The sequence below is a fragment of the Orcinus orca genome, chromosome 19 (genome assembly GCF_937001465.1).
Source record: "Orcinus orca chromosome 19, mOrcOrc1.1, whole genome shotgun sequence".
Taxonomy (NCBI): Eukaryota; Metazoa; Chordata; class Mammalia; order Artiodactyla; family Delphinidae; genus Orcinus; species Orcinus orca.
Genome location: NC_064577.1, coordinates 47793300 through 47808759, shown reverse-complemented (window position 1 = coordinate 47808759; position 15460 = coordinate 47793300). Strand labels below are relative to the sequence as shown.

Below are 15460 nucleotides of genomic sequence, written 5' to 3'. Positions count from 1 at the left end.
ATGTGGGATCTTCCCGGACCGGGGCACAAACCCATGTCCCCTGCATCGGCAGGCGGACTCTCAACCACTGCGCCACCAGGGAAGCCCCTATTTTTAGTTTTTTAAGGAACCTCCATACTGTTCTCCATAGTGGCTGTCTCAAGTTACATTCCCACCAACAGTGCAAGAGGGTTCCCTTTTCTCCACACCCTCTCCAGGATTTATTGTTTGTACATTTTTTGATGACAGCCATTCTGACTGGTATGAGATGATATCTCATTGTAGTTTTTTTTTTTTTTTTTTTTTTTGCAGTATGCGGGCCTCTCACTGTTGTGGCCTCTCCCGTTGCAGAGCACAGGCTCCGGATGTGCAGGCTCAGCAGCCATGGCTCACTGGCCCAGCCACTCCATGGCATGTGGGATCTTCCCGGACTGGGGCACGAACTTGTGTCCCCTGCATCGGCAGGCAGACTCTCAACCACTGCGCCACCAGGGAAGCCCTCATTGTAGTTTTGATTTGCATTTCTCTAATGATTAATGATGTTGAGCATTCTTTTTTTTTTTTTTTTTTTTTTTGCGGTACGCGGGCCTCTCACTGTTGTGGCCTCTCCCGTTGCGGAGCACAGGCTCCGGACGCGCAGGCTCAGTGGCCATGGCTCATGGGCCCAGCCACTCCGCAGCATGTGGGATCGTCCTGGACCGGGGCACGAACCCGTGTCCCCTGCATCGGCAGGCGGACTCTCAACCACTGCGCCACCAGGGAAGCCCCTGAGCATTCTTTCATGTGTTTTTTGGCAATCTGTATATCTTCTTTGGAGAAATGTCTATTTAGGTCTTCTGCCCATTTCTGGATTGGGTTGTCTGTTTTTCTGATATTGAGCTGAATGAGCTGCTTGTAAATTTTGGAGATTAATCCTTTGTCATTTGCAAATATTTTCTCCCATTCTGAGGTTTGTCTTTTCGTCTTGTTTATGGTTTCCTTTGCTGTGCAAAAGCTTTGAAGTTTCGTTAGGTCCCATTTGTTTATTTTTATTTCCATTTCTCTAGGAGCTGGGTCAAAAAGGATCTTCCTGTGATTTATGTCATAGAGTGTTCTGCCTATGTTTTCCTCTAAGAGTTTGATAGTGTCTGGCCTTACATTTAGATCTTTAATCCATTTTGAGTTTATTTTTGTGTATGGTGTTAGGGCATGTTCTAATTTCATTTTTTTACATGTAGCTGTCCAGTTTTCCCAGCACCACTTATTGAAGAGGCTGTCTTTTCTCCACTGTATATTCTTGCCTCCTTAACAAAGGCAAGGTGACCATATGTGCATGGGTTTATCTCTGGGCTTTCTATCCTGTTCCATTGATCTACATTTCTGTTTCTGTGCCAGTACCATACTGTCTCTTGATTACTGTATCTTTGTAGTATAGTCTGAAGTCCAGGAGCCTGATTCCTCTAGCTCCCTTTTCTTTCTCAAAATTGCTTTGGCTATTTGGGGTCTTTTGTGTTTCCATACAAATTGTGAAATATTTTGTTCTAGTTCTGTGAAAAATGCCAGTGGTAGTTTGATAGGGAGTGAATCTGTAGATTGCTTTGGGTAGTATAGTCATTTTCACAATGTTGATTCTTTCAATCCAAGAACATGGTATATCTCTCCATCTGTTTGTATCATCTTTAATTTTTTCATCAGTGTCTTATAGTTTTCTGCGTACAGGTCTTTCATCTCCTTAGGTAGGTTTATTCCTAGTTATTTTATTCTTTTTCTTGCAATGGTAAATGGGAGTGTTTCCTTAATTTCTCTTTCCCATATTTCATCATTAGTGTATAGGGATGCAAGAGATTTCTGTGCATTAATTTTGCATCCTGCTATTTTACCAAATTCATTGATTAGCTCTAGTAGTTTTCTGGTAGAGTCTTTAGCATTCTCTATGTATAGTATAATGTCATCTGCAAACAGTGACAACTTTACTTCTTCTTTTCCTATTTGGATTCCTTTTATTTCTTTTTCTTCTCTGATTGCTGTGGCTAAAACTTCCAAAACTATGTTGAATAATAGTGGTGAGAGTGGGCAACCTTGTCTTGTTCCTGATCTTAGTGGATATGGTTTCAGTTTTTCACCATTGAGAATGATGTTGGCTGTGGGTTTGTCATATATGGCCTTTATTATGTTGAGGTAAGTTCTCTCTATGCCTACTTTCTGGAGAGTTTTTATCACAAATCGGTGTTGAATTTTGTTGAAAGCTTTTTCTGCATCTATAGAGATGATCATAGAGGCCGGCATGACGTTGAACTAGCCTGAGGCGCACCGTGTGTTCTCCTGGGGAAGTTGTCCCTGGATCACGGGACCCTGGCAGTGGCGGGCTGCACAGGCTCCCAGGAGGGGAGGTGCGGATAGTGACCTGTGCTTGCACACAGGCTTCTTGGTGGCAGCAGCAGCAGCCTTAGCGTCTCATGCCCGTCTCTGGGGCAGCGCGGCTCGCGCTCGTCTCTGGAGCTCCTTTAAGCAGTGCTCTGAATCCCCTCTCCTCGCACACCAGGAAACAAAGAGGGAAGAAAAAGTCTCTTGCCTCTTTGGCAGTTCCAGACCTTTTCCTGGACTCCCTCCCGGCTAGCCGTGGTGCACTACCCCTTCAGGCTGTGTTCACGCCGACAGTCCTCTCCCTGGGATCTGACCGAAGCCCGAGCCTCAGCTCCCAGCCCCGCCCGCCCCGGCGGGTGAGCAGACAAGCCTCTCGGGCTGGTGAGTGCCAGTCGGCACCGATCCTCTGTGCAGGAATCTCTCCACTGTGCCCTCTGCACCCCTGTTGCTGTGCTCTCCTCCGTGGCTCCGAAGCTTCCCCCCTCCGCCACCTGCAGTCTCTGCCCGCAAAGGGGCTTCCTAGTGTGTGGAAACCTTTCCTCCTTCACAGCTCCCTCCCACTGGTGCAGGTCCCATCCCTATCCTTTTGTCTCTGTTTATTCTTTTTTCTTTTACCCTACCCAGGTACGTGGGGAGTTTCTTGCCTTCTGGGAGGTCTGAGGTCTTCTGCCAGCGTTCAGTAGGTGTTCTGTAGGGGTTGTTCCATATGTAGATGTATTTCTGATGTATTTGTGGGGAGGAAGGTGATCTCCACATCTTACTCTTCCACCATCTTGAAGCTCCTCTCCACAAAATATTTTTTAATGGGTGCATGGTATTTCATAGAATTGGTGCAACAGATTTTACGTAACTAATCACTAATGGTGGGCACAAGTTATTCCTCGTTTCTTGTTATTTTAAATAACAATGCAATGAATATCCCTGTATGAACGTATTTGCCCCATTACTGATTTTTGTTCCTCAGAATAAACCCCAGGAAATAGACTTTCTTAGTCAAAAGATATGTGTACTTTTGTCCACTGGTGCTCATGATCCCATCCCCTTCCATCTCCTCTAGCTCTCTTGTGTACTGCTACCCCCCGGCCCCCACCCCTGCCCTTGGCTCCTTCCTCTCAGAAACATTTCTAAGTCTCTTCCATTCTGAAAAATAAAAATTATCTCTTGACCCCAAATTTCTCTTTGGTTACTGCCTTTCCTTTTTCCCTTCTCACCCAAAATTCTCAAAAAACTTGTCCACATTGGCTGTCTCCATGTCTCATCCCATTCATTCCTTATCTTCCTGTATTAGTCTGCATACTCACATTGTTCCACCAAAACTATTTCTGCAAAGGTTACCAATGATTAGCTAATCGCCAGACAGATTTTGATTCCTATTTTATTGGACTACTGACACCTTTGAGCCTTCCTTATTGAAATTCTCTTTTCTCATTGCTTTTCTCTTCTGTTTCTCTGACCATTTCTTCTCAATACTGTTTATGGGCCTATCTTCCTGAGTCTATCCCTAAATTTTGTCCTTCTATAAAATTTCATCCTTAACTCTCTTCTCTTCATTTTCTATCTGATCTTTCAGGAGGTAGTGTTAACTATCACATATTTGCTGATAATGTACACTCTTAATCTCTAGTTCTCATTATTTCTAAGTTCTAGAAGGATATATTCAATTTTTTGTAGGACTTCTAGAATCTTCTTGTATCACATGTACTCCAAACCTGTCTCCCCACCAAAAAAACCCCCCACCTTGCTCTCATTACTATATTATCTATTATTTTGCCTTTGTTGATGGTGCTAACATGAAAAACAAGACCATCCTTGACAAATACTAGATCATGTCTTGTACTTTAATAAGACACTTGCAGTTTCCAGAAACCACTGTGTCACACCTTCAAACATTTGCATATATGTTCTTTCTGCCTGTAATACCTTTGTCTTCCCCCTAATTGCTTCACTAACTCTTACTCATTCTTGGCTAGGTAAAACCCATTTCAGAAAGCTCTCTTAACCCTGTTAACCCCTCTTAACCCTTAACCCAAGAGCAGGGGCCAGAGTTACGATGGCTCATCTCTGTGTTCCACAGTACCCTGTGCATATTTCTATTATAGCACTTACCTCATTGTATTGAAATTATTTGTTTCCTAGAGCAAGATCATATCTTATTAAACTGTGGGTCTCCATGTTCATTGAGTGAATGAATAAATGAATTAATAGGAGCACCAAGGAGAAACAAGGAAAAAGAAATCATGCGAGGTACTTTACATTTATTATACACAATTTCATCATTACAACTATCCAGTAAAATAGACATGATTTTCCTTTCACATATACGAAACTGCAGCTGAGAGGTATTGAAGGGTCAATCTAAATGATTTCATATAACATCTATTTTCCAATAAATTGGTGCCTTCTTCATTTCTAAAGATAATAACCCTTACTCCTTAGGAATAGTCTTAATATCATTGTCTCAATATAGAGAGTACATATAAAGACCAAAATAGCTTTAAAAAGACAGCCCTTTAAAGAGCTAATGTTGGACTTCCCTGGTGGTGCAATGGTTAAGAATCCGCCTGCCAATGCAGGGGACATGGGTTTGAGCCCTGGTCCGGGAAGATCCCACATGCCATGGAGCAAATAAGCCCATGTGCCACGACTACTGAGCCTGTGCTCTAGAGCCTGCGAGCCACAATTACTGAGCCCGCATGCCACAATTACTGAGCCCACGTGCCACAACTACTGAAGCCCACACGCCTAGAGCCTGTGCTCCACAACAAGAGAAGCCACCGCAATGAGAAGCACACGCACCGCAATGAAGAGTAGCCCCTGCTCGCTGCAACTAGAGAAAGCCCGCATGCAGCAACGAAGACCCAATGCAGCCAAAAATAAATAAATAAATTTTTAAAAATAAAATAAAATAAAGAGCTAATGTTATCTGTGGGTACTCTGTCTTAGAGATTATACTTTAGTGATAAAAAGTATAAAGAGGAAGGACTAGCCACGACCTCTCAGCTACACCAATAGTCTTTATCTGCCATCTCTCAGATGGAAAACCATCTAAGCAGAGAGAATATGCCAAAGAGCCTGCAGAGTGAAACCTGTTTGGGTCCCAAGAGGTCTCCCCCTCCCAGGAGGAGAGGAAAAAACAATCTTAACCTTAAAATGCTCTAAAATTCAATGTAACTCATAAGGTAAATAGCATTTCCTTCCAAACGTTTCTACTCACACATGCTAAAGAATGTGGCTTAGCAAATAACACTGAAAACCCATATCGACACTTTGGTTAAATTTCTACCTATTTTTACTTAGAACACAGGCGTCTACGTTGAGGTTAAATATAATACAATCCTTGTCTATGCCTACTATTGACACTTTTTAAAAGAGAAATCCTTGGGTTTGGGAATCCCCCTGAGTTAACATTCTTCTCCTTAAAGGCTGTGCCATTCTATGTTTTATGCTTGAAGATGATGCTTTCTTAATGTTCATAACTTACCTGCATTGGCTTTCAGGTCTTCAGGTGTGACCATGACAACAAATCGAATTGCACGTTCATTTCGAAACATCTCATAAGACCACCGGCGGATAGACCGCATGCATTTCACTGCTGCAATGCCATTGTTGGCAATGAGAACCTGGTAGAGTGGGAACATGGGAATTGGAGAGAGGTAGAATAGACAGGCAAAGACAGAGGAAAAGAGATGAAATCACTTGTGTAGATCTTCCTCTGAAAAGCCAGAGTTTCAACTAGGAATTTGTATTGTTGGTCTAGGCATTTAGGAACCAACTCCCACATGATCAAGGGATATTTTAAGATGTTAACTAAGCAAATACTTCAATATGTGCCAGCTAAAACTTACTCCTTTCTAACTTCATTTCTTGAAGAGGAAAATCAGTTACTCAAATCTTATGAGTTTGTGAATTATTCTACCATACCTACTTTTAGGGAATAGAAGAAACAAACGTCAGGGGGAAGATGGATATAAATAAGGCTGGAGGAAGATTCAACAGTGTAGTGTCATGCATTATTCTCTGTTGTAGTGAAACAAGGCACAGAGTCCTGAACATGTATAAGAACACCTACACTAACCACCACCTCTCTCCAAAATGCTGAATCCAAATGCCTTAGAATTGTACAGACCACCCCAGAAAGAACGGTCACAAGAAAAAGCGTAGAAGGATCAATGATCCTGAGACTTCTCTGTTAAACAAACCTTTCACCTCCTTGCCTGTCTTGCAATCATCACCCTGAGGATAACATAGGTTGGGAGACACGTAATCTCTACTCATTGGAAGACTAACAGGAGTGCACCGCTAAAGCAACACTTTTAGGACAGAGAATATAGGTCCCCATCCTTTAATCTTTTAATCACTGCAAGCTATTTCAACCAAGTCATTCTCTCAGCTCCAATATGGTTTAGATAAAAGTGACACAGATTAACTCACAACATTTCAAAACACCTGTAATCTCTTTAAGTATTTCATGTGGTATATTCCCTCTAAACATCTCAAATTCCTGGCGGAACCCAGTAGGTTACACTGTATCAAACTTGTTGAAGGCTTCTGTTCTGAAACTCTCTCCATTCCCTTAGCTCTAAACCCAGTGTTATGACATGTTACCTCCTCACCACCACCCCACAAGCTAATCAATTTCTCATACCCTCTCAGATCAGTGCAACTCAACCCCATAAAAACAGCAAGATCTTTCTAAAAGCGCTTTATGGGTGCTGCCTCATCTTCTTACTTAGTTATGACTAAATTGCCAGTGGTAAATACATATTACAGAAAATAGTGAAATTATTTAATAGGATGCTAGGGAGGCAGAAAGGATAATTCTGCAGTCTCAGAAATTCAATTTAAATATCGGTTTTGAGCAAATCTAGACAACAAATCTAGGCATTAAATCTCATGTGCTTTTGAAAAAATAATTTAGCAGGTTATAACTTACCTTCTCAATCACTTTATTCCCACCAAAACGAGTAACAAATTCTGCTGGAGAAGCTACAGTGAAATCTCGCTGTGAGTCTATTTTCTTTCGGTCTCGACCTTGCTTTACTAGGTGCAAACCAGACATGCTGGACCTGTAAAAATAGAGAAATCATGAAAGTCTACAGACAAGATTTCTTCACATCATCTATCTCCCCTGGAGACCTACTTTTCACTATCGGACTTATAAGAGCACTTCCAATTGCACCCTTGTGAAGACTGCATGGTGGCAGACAACATAGTTTTTATAGAGAAGAGAGAAAAGAAAATGATCTTTGCTTGTGGAAATTTAAGAAAAAAAATAAGTGTTCCTGAATAATAAAAGACAATATTAAGGTTTACCAACAGATGCCATCATAAAGAGATAGGCAAAGAACAGACTAAAATGAGATGGTATAAATAACAGACTCAGAGTGACTGTTAAAACTTAAAAAAACAACCCACAACAGTTAGCAAACCTGTTTCTGGATTATGATTCTGACACACAGATGACCTTCACCTCTGTATCTCTAACCTCCATTTTTCTTATGAGCTGTAACTCCACATTTTTAACTGCCTACTAAATGTTTTACTTGGATATTCCATAGACGTTTCAAAATCAACAACTCCAAAAACAATTTATTTACAAGGCATTTACAAGGCAATTTATTTATAAACCATATTTCATTGACCTTAAGATAACACTTTTTTTTTAGCTTTTTAAAATCTCTGAAATTGGTATGTATCTTACAACTGATGGTGTGCTTTATTTAATTGGCAGAATTTTTTTTCTCAGTGGTACATTCAATAATGGTGCCTCTAACAATCAATGATGTTTTAGATTAGATAGTGTTGGAAACAGCACAAGCCTGCTTTAAATTCCAGATCTTCACCGAATAACTTAAACTTGCTAAGCTTCACTTTTCTCTTTGTAAATATGTATGGTATTCACTGTTCTAGGTTTTTAGCTATTGTCTCTCAGCTCCAAGCCCACCCTTTTATGCTCTGCTCTATGACAACAGGGCTTAACACCATGCAAACTTGTTTGATTCCGCCAATAGGAAGGCAGAAGGGTTTAAGAAAAAAAAAAGAGAGAGAGAGAGAGAGAAAGGGATTTTCTTCTTATTTTCCAGCTATTATCAGCATTGCTCCACAGGAAAACAGAGTTAATTCCAGTCTCTAGCATCTTTCAGCATTCAGGAATAGCCGTGGTGCATTCCCTTAGAAGGACAAGGAGCAGTGGGTTGTGGCTCCTTGGCTGTCAGAGTACCAGCCCTGCCATGCTCACTCATCCTCTGGGCTACCCGGCCTGGGCCTATCAATCACCTGTCAGGCCAGGCCTCCTCCTCAGGGATCTGAGCACCAGCTACAAAGCTTACTCCCAGAGGTCCAAGCACCAGCCCCTCTCCAAGCACCTTGGGCCCTCTCCAAGCTAGTAGGTTCTGGGAATACTACCTCTTCCCGAGGGGTGGTAGCTGCTTCCTGCAGATATTAACCTTGGGTTACCTCAGCATGTCTTTTTTGTTCTTTTATTCTTCTAACACCCAAGTAACCAATTTTCACAATTGAATGTCTTTTGTTTATAATACCTAATGCAGTTTCTCTTTCCCTGACTGGACCTTGACTCAGCACTGATAGACCTTCTGAAAGGGTGTTTTGAGGACTGAATGAGATAATGGATATAGTAAATAAACTCCTTTATACACTATTTAACAGACAGCTGCTTTCTTCTATTTCTATTTTTCCTTCCTTTCTCCTACACTCTAACCTTGCACTCAAGTAATTTCTCTCTTCAAAATAAAAGAGTATGATTAAAACCTTCCCACAAAGAAACACCAGGTCCAGATGGTTTTATTTTTATTTTATTTATTTATTTACTTACTTACTTATTTACTTATTTATTTATTTTTGGCTGCGTTGGGTCTTTGTTGCTGTGTGCGGGCTTTCTCTAGTTGCGGCGAACGGGGTTTACTCTGTTGGGGTGCGCAGGTTTCTCATTGTGGTGGCTTCTCTTGTTGCGGAGCATGGGCTCTAGGCCTGTGGGCTTCAGCAGCTGTGGCTCGAAGGCTCTAGAGCGCAGGCTCAGTAGTTGTGGTGCACGGGCTTAGCTGCTCCGCGGCATGTGGGATCTTCCCAGACCAGGGCTCGAACTCGTGTCTCCTGCATTGGCAGGTGGATTCTTAATCACTGCGCCACCAGGGAAGCCCCAGATGGTTTTAAAGACAAGTTCTACTGAACTTTCAAGAATCGTAGCCTACCAAACTTCCAGACAGTAGAAAAAGAAGTAAAACTCCCCAGTTAGAGTAATACTGATACCAGAACCAGACAAAGATGTTACATGAAAGGGAAGTCCAGGGCCGCTTTACTCATGACCACAGTTGCAAAATTCCTAAAGACGATATTCTAAATAGGTGTTGGGTCAAGGATAGGCAAAATATTAGTTAAAAAGTATGTTACTCCACAACCAACTTGAGTTTGTCCCAGGTAAGCAAGGATGGTTTAATTTTAGAAAATCCATAAATGTAAAACTGTTAGATTTCCTAGCAAGTGCAATAAAATAAAAAAACTAATAAGTACATTAGAGACCTGAGGACTGCCAAGGAGGAAGTTAAATTATATTTATTTGTGAATGATGTAATTTACATAGCAAACAAAAGATTCCGCAAATTATTAGAAATAATAGGAGGCCTTAGTCAAGTGTATAGATATATGATTAATATATAAGAAGCTCCCAAATATTATATATAGATTATAAAATTAAAAACAGATCATAAATGGCTTCCCTGGTGGCGCAGCAGTTGAGAGTCCGCCTGCCGTTGTAGGGGACACGGGTTCGTGCCCCGGTCCGGGAATATCCCGCATGCCACGGAGTGGCTGGGCCCGTGAGCCATGGCCGATAAGCCTGCGTGTCCGGAGCCTGTGCTCCGCAACAGGAGAGGCCACAACAGTGAGAGGCCCGCGTACCGCAAAAAACAAAACAAAACAAAAAACAGATCGTAAAGTTAAAAACTAAAATATACATACTTTTAAGACATACATATAGACACAAAAAAACTATGTAAACAGAGAAACAAAATAATGTGATGAACATGTGATTAAGGGAAATGACTACCTGCGTGGGGAAAGCAGGGAGAAGGTTTATGGAGGAGAGACCATATGGTTAGAAAGATGTAGGTGATGGCCAAGGATCAACCTTTAAGTGGTGGGTTTTCAAATTCCTTTTTACACTATTTTTAAAATTACTAAATAAGTAACCAAATAAATAAATAATAGTGGGTTACACATGGACGAATGAGTGTGTCTTGAACCAAAAATTGTGGTTATATAATTCTATACACTGAGATTAAACACACACACACACACACACACACATACTCCCTAGAGATCAACTTTCAGTTTCTTAGGGAGAGAGAGACAGAGAAGATATAAACCTAGGATAAATAAGGAGATGCCTGAGTATAAGACAAAAAGGGAAGCAAAATCTTTATCGATAAAATTAAGGTGGGGAAGGGATTGTTCATACATTTTAATCAATAGTTTAGAGATAACAAAGGAGTGCCCTGAGGGTCACTTGTAATCAAAGAGGGGAGAAAAACAGAAATATACCTTACTTTTAATGATGGGATGAGGACTTCCCTGGTGGTACAGTGGTTAAGAATTCACCTGCCAATGCAGGGGACACAGGTTCGATCCCTGGTCTGGGAAGATCCCACATGCCGCGGAGCAACTAAGCCTATGTGCCGCAACTACTGAGCCTGTGCTCTAGAGCCTGTGAGCCAAAACTACTGAGCCTGCGTGCCACAACTACTGAAGCTCGCATGCTCCACAATGAGAGAAGCCACCGCAATAAGAAGCCCGCGCACCGCAACAAAGAGTAGCCCCCTATCACTGCAACTAGAGAAAGCCTGCGTGCAACAACAAAGACCCAATGCAGCCAAAAATAAATTTATTTTTAAAAAGATTTAAAAAAAATAGATGGGATCCTTCATATAGCCATGTTCAGAAGTTAGGCACCATGCTAAAAACAAGAGGATCAGGTGGAAAGATAGAAAAGATCTCAAAATCTTTACCTCTCACCTAGCTTTTCTCAGGAAGCTACCAGAGAATGTTGTCTTCCCAAAAGATGAAATAAACCAAGATAAAGGAAGACAAGGAATGCAAGAAATAGAGGATCCAACACAGAAGAGAAGGGAATTCTCTAGATGATTGTTCAAATTGGAGGACAGACTGCTCCAGGAGGGATGTCTCCTTGAAAAAAATGGACAGATCACCTATTGTATTTAACCACAGAAAAACAAAATAAAACTGTGTATGTGTGTGTAATTAATATATATATGTGTATGTGTATTCTGTTTGTATATATGTTTGTTTTACATATATAAAATAATAAACCAAAGTTACATATATATTATATTTATACATATATAAATCATTTTATTGTATATATATTAAAATACACAAAATATATAAGTATATATTATATATAAAACAATATATAATATGTATATTTAAAATATACCAGTTGTTTTTTACTTATTTGACTCTCAGTGGAAGATTTGCGTGGTTTACCCCCCAAAGGATGGAAGAGGTCAAGTAAAAAGGAAAAGGAAAGGATGACTGTTTTAAAGACACATTTTGCCAAATCAGTGTTTGTCATTTGTTTCTATATTTTCCAGGGTCTATTTAATTTTCAGGTAATTTTTATCAAAATAAAAACTCCAGTTTGTAAATACAAGCAAGCGACCCTTAATGACTGCCATCCAGCAAATCATTCAGGTCTTTTATGTCGACCGTCTGCTGGAGAGGCACAGACCTGCAAGAGTTCTGAAGAAGGCCTGACTCATTTCCTCTTCAGCGTGAGTTCTAACAGCAGGAAGAAGAAAGATTCGGGATAGGAGAGCTTGGCACTCTCAACACCTCCAGTCTGGCTGCCTACTGTCACACGCCGGGACAATGACAGCAGCCACCTTTCCTGGTCCAAGAGACAGAGTCTAAAAAAGTTTTCTGCAAAACTACCTTCAACAGGATGCTACCTACCACACAGAATTGATATTTTCCTTCAAAATAGATAAAGAGACTTCACTCTTGAAAAACCAGCCAAGAACAGTGAGCAATTTTGGCACAGACTAAGTGAGATTCCTTAACGAAAGACCAGCACACAGCAAGGTCTGTGCACGGGTGCTTGTTTTCAACGCAGCTACAATGTCACACATGGTCTCGGGTATCTTTGGTTCAAATTCTGAGTGTAAAATAAAGGTTTAGAAATCCAGGAGCAAATATGAGCGTTTTAATTCATTTCCTTAAAAAAAAAAAAGTTTCCTACAGACACAAGAAAATCATCAAATCAGATTGCCCATAAATTCCAGGGCTTAGCTGTCAATGTCTTATTGTTTTTTAAAGGTATATATTGCCCAGATACGGCACTCTAAAACTTACCTTCGAAGCATGTAATATCTCATCTCCTTATTTTCCTCCGCAGAACCCTCCATATCAAGATGGCAAAGGAACGGAGGCTTTTTCTTCAGATGTCGGCCTTGTAAACACAAGCCGGAGTTTGTCCTCCTGCTGCAGGTGCTTAAAACCCAGGAGGACAAGACATACTGTGCCTACTTCTTGGCCCTGCTTCAGTCAGAGTAGAGTATTCCTGATGGCTTCAAGCTACAGTCTTTTTATGTACTTTGTCCCCAATTTCCATACTTCCCCTCCTGTTTGCATTTTCTCCCTACACTGGGCCCACACACAGAATTAGTTGATTTCCCAAGGGGACCGAGAGGAAAGGGGGAGAAATATAAAAGCTTGTATAACTAGAAAGTAGATCTCAGCAGCTCTGCCTTAGCCACAGCAAACGTGTTTCAACAACGGTCACTTTCTTCTGACAGTCACCAGAGAAAAGCTCCACGGCCCCTCCAGGCTGCCAGGAGCACATGACAGGGAGGGCCCAGGGCAAAAAGAAGACAAAGTTTACAAGGACAACTATGCCAAGAAAGTAATGGGGTCAGGAAATCCAGAGGGAGGAGGACAGCACAGCCTAAGTAGGTAATTTCTGAGATCCAATCAAAACAAATAATACTGATTTTCAGACTCCAAGAGTGGGGAGAGCAGGTCAGGAGAGAAAGACAGCCAGTCAAAAGGACGAAACATGCCACTACTGAGGAACTTTGAATAATGTGGGAGTCACAACTCTAATTCTCAGGCCAGAGTAGTGGTGTCCACACACACACACACACACACACACACACACACACACACACACACACACACACACATACACACACACACACACCTTTTTAAAAAACAACAAAAACTAAGATTTTATTCACTAAAATTTGAGAATAAGACTGGAGCTGGTACAAATGGGATAAGGAGAAGATGTGGATAAAATCCCTGAAAGGAAAAGGGGCCCAGAAAAATATTTTAGACACAGAGGTCTAATCCAGTTTAAGCAGGGAAGAAAAACCCTGCCTAAAAAACTACTGGGACACATCTATTGCTATGCAAGCAAATTTGCCACAGATGGACAAATCACTTAAATAAATAAATGGTGGCTGAATGTTATACAGTAACATAGTCCTGTTTTAGCTTTTAGTTAAGTAGATATTGCTCAGGATATTGCTCCCTTGTAATGGCAGAAAAGACTGCAACAGCTAGAATCTACAGAATCACAATTTCCTGAGATAAGTCATTAGGAATGGTCTAATCCACCAGAGTCATATCTAACCTGATTCATGCACCACAGAAAAATTCTTTCTCACCAAAGTGTTGAATACAAATGGTTAATTCTTATCTAATGCCAACTATGCTGAGAACCTATTAACCTTCCAGGGAAACCCTCCAAAACAGAAGTACACAAATGACCTGGAACACAGATGAAAGATGAAAAATCAAATAGAAGATAAACGATTAAGACAAACCTTGATCTTAGGACATTCAGGTGACCCAAGGTGAAAAGACTCAATCAGGACACTCGCTCAATATGACCATTAGGCATAATAAAAAATGGAAGTCCTGGATTGGTTTCTGGCCTGTACCACTCCGCATCATTCCTTCCATACTATGCTAACGTCTGATAAAGTCAGTCAAGTTTGCTTCCTCCTTTAAAGAAGCTGATGCAGAGGAGTCCTCCTATCTTTATGTCTCTTCAGGATAACATGTCTCAAAAAACAGAGCACTGAAGCCTTTGTTCAGAACAATTACAGTGACCACAGATGTAGAAGCAGCTCAATTTTACACACATCTAACTGCCAGATGTAGGCAGTTCCCAAAAGAGAATCACTCTCTGCCTTTGTTATATAAGTTCAACATTCAAAAAGCAAAGCATTGCGTATAGAATAAAGCAGGCTATTTTGCACTTGATTATATCAGAAAATATACCAGAGTCACTCTCAGTAATCAAGTTTGTGCTTCCTTTTCACCAAAGTGATCTTTCTAAAACAACCAAACACTAACACAGCACACCCAGATCCAAAACAAAGCTAGTGTTTCTAATCTTTTATGGATGCTGCTCCCAATCCTCCTGTAATATTAGAACAAAAGAAAGAAAAAGCCACATTCATTCCTCCAAATTCAAAGCATCCTCATTTTAATCTAACATGAAAAGAGAGTGTCCAAAGTAGACACGTACCTGGCACAAAATCCAAATAGAAGCCCACACTGATCCCAACATTGTAACATGCCAAGCACCAAGGATGACGTAGCAGTTTATCCGGCAGACTGTGATGCATTAGCTAGCCTGACTGCAAGGCAGTCTGAGTTACACTGCAGCACGCACTGTGAGAGACTGTTTTACACTGGGGCTTTTCCAAGCAAAGAAATCTTGAATCAAGGATGTACCTCTTTTGAAAATCAACTGACCATATATATAAATAGATTTAGCTGTGGACTCCTAATTGTGATTCACTGATCTATATGCCTATCCCTGTTAACAATGCCACACAGCCTTGATAACTGTGGCTTTACAGTCAGTTTTTGAAATCAGGTAGTGTAAGTCTTCCAACTTTGCTTTCCTTTTCCGTAATTGTTTTGTCTATTCTAGGTCCTTTGGGTTTCCATGTAAATTTTAGGATGAGTTTGGCAAATTCTAGAAAGAAAAAACAAATCCTCCTAGGATTTTGACATGGACTGTGAATTTAAAGATCAATTTAGGGAAAATCACCATTTTGACAATATTGAGTTTTCCAATTCCCAAACA

General features: G+C 40.9%; 1 protein-coding gene across 16 annotated transcripts in view; it reads right to left on the bottom strand.

Annotated features, from left to right (window-relative positions):
- ACACA (acetyl-CoA carboxylase alpha) overlaps positions 1-15460 on the bottom strand; it is a 283052-nt gene that overhangs the window by 183975 nt on the left and 83617 nt on the right. For 15 of the 16 annotated variants that reach the window (XM_033431572.2, XM_004271716.4, XM_033431570.2 and 12 more), the window contains 2 exons: positions 7256-7388; positions 5804-5942 (listed from right to left, as the gene is read on the bottom strand). In XM_033431572.2, coding sequence (XP_033287463.1) covers positions 5804-5942; positions 7256-7388 — 272 coding nt within the window. Of the gene's footprint in view, positions 1-5803; positions 5943-7255; positions 7389-12708; positions 12728-15460 lie in introns of those variants that run through there. The other variant, XM_004271719.4, reaches the window with a different exon arrangement.